Source organism: Trichosurus vulpecula, chromosome 5 (genome assembly GCF_011100635.1).
Source record: "Trichosurus vulpecula isolate mTriVul1 chromosome 5, mTriVul1.pri, whole genome shotgun sequence".
NCBI lineage: Eukaryota > Metazoa > Chordata > Mammalia > Diprotodontia > Phalangeridae > Trichosurus > Trichosurus vulpecula.
Window position 1 is genome coordinate 104022270 of NC_050577.1, and position 10877 is coordinate 104033146.

The 10877-nt window shown below is 48.8% G+C and overlaps 1 protein-coding gene across 1 annotated transcript; it reads right to left on the reverse strand.

Annotated features, from left to right (window-relative positions):
• Positions 1–53: 53 nt before the first annotated feature.
• Positions 54–9390, reverse strand: EPHB6 (EPH receptor B6). The gene is made up of 16 exons (XM_036761123.1): positions 9294–9390; positions 8924–8988; positions 7762–8488; positions 6547–6702; positions 5750–6097; positions 4749–4873; positions 4324–4486; positions 3886–4000; positions 3528–3580; positions 2998–3117; positions 2551–2798; positions 2105–2299; positions 1675–1824; positions 871–1064; positions 562–717; positions 54–336 (listed from the first exon to the last, which is right to left on the reverse strand). Exons 1-16 carry the CDS (start codon positions 9388–9390, stop codon positions 228–230), a joined length of 3021 nt encoding a protein of 1006 aa, XP_036617018.1. The 3' UTR covers positions 54–227.
• Positions 9391–10877: the final 1487 nt, after the last annotated feature.

Below are 10877 nucleotides of genomic sequence, written 5' to 3' on the forward strand. Positions count from 1 at the left end.
TCTCCTAGTTTCCTACCTACATGAGACCTCATCACACCTCCATATTGACAAAATTCCATTTTTCCCCTTTAATATGGCAGTGGGAGAACCATTGTGGAGGGAAGAGTCCAAAGAATGAGTCATGGGTGGTAAGTGAGGAGAGGCAGGTCCTTCCATCTGAAACCAAGGTTCATGCCATTTGTGGTCCTTTTGTGGCTGTGAGGCCACAGCTGTTTCCTGTCCAGGACTCAGACTTCCACTGGGCCTGGCTGGCTCAGATGCTGCTGAAGCAGATCGATGTTATGGAGAAGTTTCTTCTGGTGTCCAGCCAGAGTGATGCCCAAAGCAGGCATATCCCTGGAAAAAGGAGGAATGGGGGTGATGTGGGATGTATTCTCTCTACCTGCCTCCCTTGAGCTATGAGACACCTATTTCTGCTGCTTTTCCCTGGGAAAGTGGGGATTCTGGGGGAGGGAGTAGGCCAGATACTCTGTCAAATGACAGATGTGTGGCCTTGACACTTAACCCTTTCTTCCCCCAATCTGTTCTCAATGACTGCATTCCTCGCCCAACTCTGCTTACTCAAGACCAAGCTGAGCCACCTCACTGAAGCTACAGAGCCCAACTTTGGAGAAGCTGTCTTGATAGCACTCCATGCCGATGGCAGCCAACCAAGCCTGGGGTGTTTCCAATGAGGAGAAGTCCAAGGTCACAGGACTCAATAGGATCTGTGATGGTCTAATGGGAGAAGGGATTAGGCTGTTGAAGGGCTTCAGGCTCAAAGTCCATAAGCAACTTCCATACCATGTCTCACCCCGAGCTTTTGCCTCTCCCCTTGGTAACCCATTTCTACCTCATGATTTTCCCTAGCCCTCTCTAGTTTCTCCAGACCTTCCCCTATGGGCTCCGCCAGCTTGTAGCATTTCGGGCTTGCGGATCATCTTGTCCAAGGCAGCCACCAGCTGGTCAAAGGGAGGCCGCTGGGCAGAATCCTGTTGCCAGGTATCCAGCATCAGCAGGTGCAGTCCATTGGGGCAGCCTGGGGGCGGAGGAAGCCGGAATTCCTGCTCAATAGCATTCAGCACCTAGAGAAAAATTTAGAAGGTCAGAGAATCAAAGAATCTCAGAATCTTGTGGGGCAGAACTTCGGAATGTATGTAGTACAAGCTATATCTGAATAGGAATTCTTTCTTTAGCCTCATTAACATCCAACCTCTACCTGAAGACCTGCAGTGGCAGGGGGGGGGGAGGGGAACCCACTGCTTTCCAAGTCAGCCCATTTCACTTTTGGATAGCTCTGATTGGTAACAAGTTTTCCCTTCTATCAAACCCAAATTTGTCTCTGCAATTTCCCATTGCTCCCAGTTCTCCCATCTGGGGGCAAACAGAGCAGGTCAAAGGTCTTTTTTCTACTGGCCTGCTCTTCAAATCCTTAAAGACAGTCTCCCATACGTTCTCTTCTCCAGGCTAAGTATCTCCACTTCAGCCAATCCCCATGTACCAATCTAATGGTGATAGTGAGTGATAGTGAATTAAGAGAGGAACATGGCATTGGGCTTGCATAGGTATATGAAATCTATGGATTAGAGGGTGGAAGGTAGGTGGGATTGTGTGGCTACTAGATTAGAGGGAATGGGAGAGAGCTTTGACATTCAGAGATCACTCCCCATGCAGTAGCAGAGTAGGCTTTCTCACCTCTTGGTCACTCATGTCCCAGTATGGGCGTTCCCCATAACTCATCACTTCCCACATTAGGATCCCAAAGCTCCAGACATCACTGGCTGTCGTGAATTTTCCATGAGTTAGAACCTCAGGAGCTGCCCATCGGAGTGGAGGTTGTGAACCCTGGAAGGAAGCAGAAGGGGGACTTTGGAGCTTTGGAGACCTCCAATTAGTGCCCTTGGTCCTTAGGTCTTTATTCAGTCCTACCTTCCCAGGATTTCTTAATATCCCTCCCCAGATCTCCCAGGATCCTTCTTCAATGCCAGCTCCCATCTCCTTCTGCCTTTGGTAGTCATATGTGTCACTAAATCCTTATGAATTCCATTTTGAACTTTTCCGTATTTCTGTTCGGAGTCTACTGACCCATGTGTAGAATGGGTTTCCCGAGCATATGATCTCTTACCTGGCTGCTGTGACTCAGATAGCTGTGGCCATGGCTAAGATGGGCCACTTTGCACACCAGGTGGCCGTTGACCAGTACACTATGGGCAGTCAAAGCCCTGTGTACAAAGCCACAACTGGACAGGTACTGCATGGCTGCCGCCACACCCCGCTGCATAGCCACGAGCTGCAGGTTACTGAACTGGCCCTCTTGTTGCTGAAGAGTAGAGAGCAGAGGTCAGCTATAGGGTAGAGGGAAGAGATAAAAAGCTACTGACCTAGAAGTCTGGTGAGATTAGCCATGGATTGTAGTTGGGATTAGAAGGCTGTCTACAGGAGATGGGCAGATCAGAAACCAAGGGTAGGGAGAAGTAGAAGCAGCGTTGTAAGTGCCTCTCCTAGGACAGTTGGAGTCCTCCCCATCCTAGTCCCCACGGCCCTTCTTCCTTCCCTCTGGATTCTACTGACCCTGAGAAAGCTGTCCAGTGGGCCATTCTCCATAAGCTCCGTTAGCACCATGAGGGGCTGACTCTTGGTAACCACACCCTCAAGCCGAAGGACATTAGGATGGTGGAACTGGCCCAGTACTGCAGCCCGGCCCAGGAAGGCACCGCGCTGGCTTTCTACTCCACTGGCCCATAGAGTATGAATGGCTACAGCTTGTTCCCGCCGTCCTCGAGGCTGCAGCCAGCCTCTGCAAACCTCACCAAAGGAGCCTGGATGGTAAATGTACAAGGTCAGGTTGTACCAAAATGGCACGGGACAGAAAGTTAAGGAATGTCTCTTGAAAGGCAATCATTAGTGGTGTTTAATCATACCCCCAGAAGGGCTTGGTTTCACATGGACTGACTGAGGGAGGGGAGAGCCTTAGGAAGGTCAAGCCAGCTCTGCTATTCCCTTCAGTTCTTTTGATACCTGGTCCAATGACCTCCTCAATCTTGACATATGCTGGATCCACCTCCCTGGTGAACTCTCTGATGGCCTGGCTAGGGTCTTCATATGTGGATGGATCAATGTAGTACTTCACTCCAAGTCCTGTGATTTGGGGTTCATGGTTAAGGCCTACCCATCCTAAAAACACAATACTCCAGGAAGCTCTCGATGTTGGAGATATTTATAGGATGTTTTCACTTGCAACCCTCAATGCCTAGCACAGTGCCTGACACATAGTTGGTTCTTAATAAATGCATGTCGAGCAACTGATCATAGATTTAGAGCTGGAAGACACCTTAGAAGCCATCCAATCTAACCCCTTTATTTTACAGATAAGGAAACTGAGGCTGAGAGAAGTTAACTTGCTCAGGGTCATGTATGTAGTAAGACCCTATCGTGAGCCTCCCCACCACTAGCCTCTTCTTCATCATTTCCCAGGGCCTCAATTTTTCATCTTCTTCCCTTCTTCCCCAAGTCCCACCAGCCCCTTTCCCAACTCCATTTCATACCACTGGGGCTGGTGTACTGCTGTAGTGGTTCCGTGTAGCCTGTCCGTCGACGCTTCCTGTAGGCACAGACTAAGAAACTTGTAGTATTTCCTTACCTCCAATTTCCTACCCCTCCCTGTCTATTTTGCCAACTGTTAGCTATACAAGGGGCAGTTCTGTCAACAGGGATTCCTGCATTTCCCCCCGCCCCCATCTACCTTTATTACATCTTGATAGGGGCAGAGGGTAAGGGGAAAGAAGAGTTGTATCACTGTGCCCCTTGGGGTGGGGTAGGGGAGGACACAGGTTGCCCTGGATCAGGGGGTGTGCTGGAGTCAAAGGGTGGGGAGATCAGATGAGGGGGCAAGGGGAGAGTCATCACCTCTGGAAGATGAAGGCAAAGATGGTGATGGCTGCCAGCACGAGGAAGGCCAAAGCACCCAGGGCAGAACCAACCACCAATGGGAGCCTCTCCGGGATCAGGTGGGACAACTCACCTGAGAAAAACACACCCAAGGGTGACCCAGTAGTATCCACTACACACCCAAAGTCACTCAGTCACACCCAACAACCCTGGAAAACACACAAACTGGGGGGAGTCACACATGCCTAGATTCACAGACTTGGGGTGACATGTGTATCCATTCATACATGGATCCATAAAGACACAATCATGAGGATCCAAGAGTTGTCCAAATTCTGTTTCCCCAGTAGACCCTCACTATCCAGAGAATGATCCTCTCACTAAGGGGGACAGGACCATAATTCTCTAAAGCCTTTCCTTCCCTAGTCCTCCCCTCATATTTCAGGTTCCCCTCACCTTGGGGGAGAGTCTGGAAATAGACTTTGCCCCCATAGGGGCCATGACCTGCTGCACTTCGTGCCCGAACTTGAAAACTGTAGACATGGCCAGGGCTCAGCTGGGATACAGTGGCTGTGTTGGTCTCACTGGTCATTATGGAGAAATGGGCCTCATCTTCTGCCTGGAAACAACCATCACTCTAACTCTGTGCCCAGGCTGGCCTCATAGTTAGTCTCACCCTGAGCACCAAACCCAATTTAGGGACAATAAATGCTGTGATAGCCCAAGTACATCCCATCCAACAAAGGCTTAACTGTGTTCCCAACCTCTCTTTTCCCTTGAACAGCCTAACTCGCTCCCTGCCCTGTCCCCTTTACCTTCTCCCACCTCATCTTACTGTTCTCTCTGCCCTGTTTCTATCTGTCTCTCCCCTTCCTACCCACCTGGTCATAGTACCGGAGCTGATAGTCCAGGATGCGCCCATGCCGTTGGTCAGGCTGTGGCCAGGACACAGTGATGCTGTCAGATGCCCGGCTCACCTGGTGCAGCAGCGGAACTGCCGGGGGGACTAGGGGGAGGGTGGATCACTCAGGGGATGGCTGGGGGGACTGGGGAGAGTGGATTCCTTCAGGAGACTTGGGCTTACATAGACTAGCAGATGACTGGGAAAGCAAGAATGCTACTCAGTGGGTGATGTGGGTAAAGGAGCCTCAAGAATGTCAGACTCCCCTCCTTTTTCCTCCTCTTCCCTCCACGTGTTCTCCCTCATCCTCAGTCCAAGAAGAGCTAGTTCTGACCCAAAAGAATACTGCCTGTTGCTCCTTATGTGTATGTCTATGTGTTTTCCTTTGTATATAACCCAGGCATCTGTTTTATTAACAATGATAAACTACATTTCTATCATACTTGAAGGTTTACAAAATACTCTTACAACATTTCCATGAGATAGGTAGTCCAAATATTATTATGCCCAGTTTTTATAGGTGGGGAAAATGAAGGTCAGAAAAGTTTTGCCCCAGATCATAGAGTTAGTAAAGTGGTGAAGCCAAGACTTGAATTTAGGTACTTCTGACTTCAGATCCCTGCTTTTCCCACCTTGTAACCAGTACCTGTAATTTTCCAATTTCTCTTTGGAGAGGGGTGAGCTAAATCTGGAAAGTGTGAAGAGGTAGGAAGTGCTTTGACTCTGGACCAAGCTAACTCACACAAAGTCAAGTCCATGAGGGGCATGAAGGGATGAAGATAACCACCACGACCCAGAGGTAGACAACACTAACCACTACGATCCTCCAGAGTCTAAGGAGGAGGTCTGGAAATCTCACAAATGGGGAGAATAAGAGAAAGGAATCACTCCGAGGTTGGAGAAAGGATGGGGTGAAGAGAATTTTGAGAATGGTAAAATTTAGGGAGAAGGGAGGTTTAGAGGGTCAGAGAAAGGTCTCACCTTCATGGATGATGCTGACGTTGATGGACGTGGTCTTTGGAGGGTCAAAGCTGAGCTCAGATACTCCATTGAGAGACTGCACCTCCAGAATGTAGGGCACATGAGCCTGTAGCCCTCCTACCAGCACTCGACTTTCTGTTAGGCCTTGCTGGCGAGGGTCAAAGTACACCTCATCTCCGCAGTGGGGACAAGTCTCACTCTCAGGACCATGTTGGCCTCCACACTGCTTGCACATGACGTTGAACCGCACATCCCCTCGACCACCCAGGTCTTGGGGCAGTCGCCAGTACAACATCAGAGATGAGCCCTGTACTTCAAACCAAAGGTCTCTGGGTGCTGATGGAGGCCCTAGGGAGATACATAGAACAGGGCTTGTGGAAGCAGGACAGAGTTTGGAGGCTAGGGCTGGGAGGGATGTGGATTTGAAGGGATCCAAGTGGTATGGGCAGAATGAAGAGAAAGAATGAAATTGGATGTAATTCATAAGGAAATAGTGGATGTAGGGTTTGTGTAAAAGTATTAAAAGGGAAGAGTGTGAAGAAACCCAATGACATGCTGAGAGAAAGGCAGGGGTGGGTAGTTGGGAGGACAGAATGAATGGATAGTGAGGGACAATTCTGCTTTCTTTTCTTCCCTCCCTCCTTCCCTCCCTCCATCCTTCCTTCCTTCCTTTCCCTTCTCTCCTTGTTTCCTTTCCCTGGCACACTCTCCTCTTCCTTTCCCCTCCCCTCCCTACTATCACCCATTCCCATTTCCATTGACCTCCCCATCCCTCCCCTCAGTGATAAGTGACTTACGAGTGCAGGGAGCTTCAGGGGGGTCAGAGCTGGACCGGTAGAAGCCACTGAGACAGGGACACATCGGTGCACCAGGCATGGCAGTGTGACTTCGGGAAGGGCAGGGTGTACAGGAGGCATCCCCAGCCACAGCCTTAAAGGAGCCCATAGGGCAGGCTGGGGTGAGGCAGATAAGACAGTAAAGGCATTATACCTGCTTTTTCCACCCTCTCCACCTCTCCCCTCCCCTGACCCCAACCCTTTCACCTTTCCCCCACATGATCTCTTCTTTTATAGCAGTGAAAGCTCCTTCTCCTGGGGGCAGGATTTCCCTTCCCACTTAACCACATTCCCAACCCCTCAAGCTGGTAGTGTTTCACCTTCCCTGAAGTCCACAGTTAAGGGGCAGAGCCACAGAGGGAACCCAGGCATCTTACTACCCATCCCTGTGAGTTTCCCATTCCTCTTGATCCCTTACTCCTTCCCCATGTCCCCTCCCCCAGCCTGCCTCCCTCAAGCCCCAGTGCTCAGCTCCTTCCAACCTCCCTAGTTATTACCATTTGCTCATATTTACTGAATTCTTTAAGCCTTGAAAAAGTATTTTGCACATACTATCTCATTAACCCCTCAACAGTCCCATGAGTTAGGCAAAACAAGTATCATTAATTCCATCTTACAAAAGAGGAAATGGAGTCTCAGAGTAGTTAGGTGACATCCTCAAGGTCACCGAGATATTAGGTTGTAAGGTCCTCTGGCTCTAAATTCATTGTTCTTTGCACTACACTATCATCCCAGTCATGGCCCTTCCTTCTTTCTGGCCCTACACCCCAGGGACTTCTCTATTGCCAACATTACAGAGGGAAAAACTGGGGCACATGTACCTATACCAACACAGAAAGAGGGTACAAACTAGAGACAAAACCCAGAGAGTTTGGCCAGCTTGATCCCTATCTTCCTTATTCTCACATCTCTTTAAAAGGCAAAAGTAGCTCTCTTTGTCTCTCCACGGCCTTGAAGTCCAGGAAAGGGGCTGTGGAAAGCCTTAAAGGGCAGAATTTCAGGGGAAGGTAATGAAATGGAGTACAGGGTTAGTAGATCGAAAGGGCACCTTGTCCTATCTCTGGGTTTATAGGGGTATATAGACTTTGGTGGGGTTGATGGTAAATCTGAAGATCTCAGGTAGGCCAATCAATTCCAGGTGTTTGTCCCATCGTGGAGAAGGGGGTTACATCTCACCTTGGCAGGCTCTGTCTCCGTATGCAGGCTGGTACCCAGGGCGACAGTGGCAGCTTCCCACAGCTACCATCCACTCGCCTTCACCGTTACAGTGAAGCCTGGGAGGGTTGCTCCTCACCCCATCATCCTCTGGCTCAGCCTGTGCCACGCAGGTGCCCACTGCCTCCACCAGGGAAGCCCCCCCTGCCCCACTGGCTTGTGTCTCAGGAAAGGAAGCAAAGGCCTGAAGCACAGCAGGGCAAGAATAGGCAAATATCTTCACAACTACAAGGGCCAGGCAGGCCCCCGTGTCCTGGAAGGCCACATAGAAGCCTCTCTGGGTCAATGGCCCAAAGCTCCTCTCCTTGACATTGAGCTGAAGCCCAGCCCCACCTGCCCAAGAGGAGGAAGAGGCAGAGGCAGGGAAGCTCTCATCTGCAGCAATTGTGTCCACCTTGATCCAGGGCCCAAGATGCCAGGCTGATGCATGGCTGGGATCATCAGGTTCTTCAGCCTGGCGGTAGTAGAGGGTAAAGGTCTCACGGCAGGTGCCTCCACCCACTCCCAGGCTGGTACATGCCCTCACAGAGAAGTGGAGCCGGATATGTGCCCGATGGGCTCCTTGCCGATCCACAAAATGGGTCTGTAGCCAGTTGTCCTGTGCAACGCCTAGGCCCTCTGCTACATGGCATGCTTCAAATGTTCGAGTCAGGCGCTGCTGGTTATCCAGGACACTGACCTCATCCCACTGCAAGGAGGTTGGGAAAGAGGAGAAGAGGTCACTTTAGCCTTCCAGCATTTCTGGTGAGAAGGAAAATAGCTTGGAGTATGCCTAGGTCAGAACCTTTTTAATACTCAAATTCAGCAGTATTGGAAGCAGGACAAGAGGGGGCATAGCTAGGTCATTCTTTCATTAAATTTATATCATTCAAAGATGCATGCAGAAGGATGTACTTTTCTTCATCCTGCTCGCTGGAGTTACCACCTTAACCTCTTCTCAGAGGGCATGTTTCTAAATCCCTGAACCTCTTTAGACCCAAGAGATGTGCAGGGAAAAGATCCTAGAAAAAACTGGAGATGTTTTGGAATTGGAAAGATGAGACCAGCTGGATAAGAGTAGTAAGGCTGAACTCCAGAGATACATCTCTACTTCTGGGGAAAGGGCTGAGGGGGAAGCACTTACCCCTCCTGGTGGGTAGGTGAGCCAGCCAATCTCAGATGTCTCTCCTGTAGTGTCCAGCAACACCTCTGCCCAAAGATAAGCAGTAACAAGCCTCCTAGTCCTCTCTTCTACCCCAACATGGCATCCCTACCAAAACCCATGCCAGCTTTGCTCCTTGAGAAGCCCCAACCACAGACCATCCTTCCTGCTCATAACATATAAATCAAATTTTCTCTCTCCTCCCTGCATTTCTTTAATGCCTTAATTTTCCTTTAAAATATCCCCTTAGCCCTCTGTTCTATTTCCTCTATAAGCACCAATACTTCTTCCTTTTATCTTTGGGGAGGGGAGAGGGATTGTCTGTCTATCATCCCTTGCCCATCCCTCTTACCTTCAAGGGCTAAAGCTGGAGTTATAAGGAAGAGGACCCAGATCCACACCATATCCCCCACTTTGTCCCCAGGCTGAATGGCCCCTTTAATTGACATGGGGCATCTTCAGGGTTTTCACCATTGTCCTAGCCAACATTTCTGCTTCCAGGTGGGACCGTTGCTCTCTCAGACCTGAGTGGTCTCTTATCCAAGCTCACTCCCTAAAAGGAGACACAAGGCAGGGGAAAAGAAGAGAAAGCTACAGTTCTCTGATCTAGATCACAGACTTAATGAACCATTGTACCCACCAAGGCTCAAGATGTTTCCAAGCCTACTTAGGGTCTTAGTAGGGAGTGAGTTCACTTTCCAGAGCCAATGTGAACTCACTCAAACTGGAAGAAATTTTGGACTTGCTTCCTTTTTCCTTGATCTGTGTCTTGGTTTGGACCCAAGGTTCACTATGCCCTATTTCTGTGCCTTCATTTCTCTCTTCTCAGTGACATGGAATAAACCTGACCCCATCCCTACTTTCTAAGGGCATAAGGGTGGGATCTCAGTTGATTTTATGCTCATCTGGAAGGAGATTTTTTTACGACTCTGCCTCTTTGTTGACTTTCACTCTCTTCTTCCCCCACCCCCAACCACCTTTTGAAACCTAGAAGCTCCTTAGTAAGTAAGGGCAGCTGGGTATGGAACTGCCCCCAGTCATTCCTTACTAGGGACACAAAGGGCCCTCTTTCTTTGCTGTCAGACCTGGCAGCCTAAAATGTTTCAGAGAAGCAGTGAAGCAGGAGGGAGGGAGGAATGAAAGGCTCTGGGGCATGATGGAAGAGGGAAACACATGAACAGAAGTAAGGAGGGGGAGGGAGGAGAGACCATGTCGTGCCAAAGTCTACAGTGCAAGGGGAAAGGAACAGAGATGTGAAATCCCCAAAGGGTGAGGGTAGACGAAAAAAAAGATTTCAGGGAAAAGCAGCTTTTTCTGGGTTATCTTTTTCACTGAAAAATATTGAATTTTTTAAAAGTAATAAATAAAAATTTTACGAAAAGGTGTTCCTATATTGCTACCTAGTTCTTCCTCTCCTCAATTATTTCTCAAACCTATGCAACAGAATAATAACTAGCATTTATATACTGCTTTAAGCTTGTAAAATGCTTTGCCATTATTATCTCATTTAGTTCTCGTAACAATCCTGCAAGAAAGGTGCTATTATTATTCCTACTTTAGAGATGAGGAAACTGAGACTGAGTAAGGTTAAATGACTTGTCTAGGTCACAAAGCAAGTAAGCATGTGAGAAGATTTGAACTCAGATCTTCCTGTCTCCATGTCTAACATGGTCCACTGCATCATGTAGCTGCTTCTAAGATAAGTATGTAAAACAATCTTCAGCATCATGCTTTTAAAGATGCTTACTTTGAAGACAAGCAATTACAGTTTGACTTTCCTTTGGAAGAGCAGGTTTATTTTTGCTTCTGGAAACTTTTACCATTCAACAAAGAAGGATTTACTAGCTTTTTTGCTTGCAGGCATCCTCTAGTGGACTTTTGTTCAGAAAATTGGTAGACAACTGCTAGGTCTCTGTCCCAAAGACATCCCCCAAAA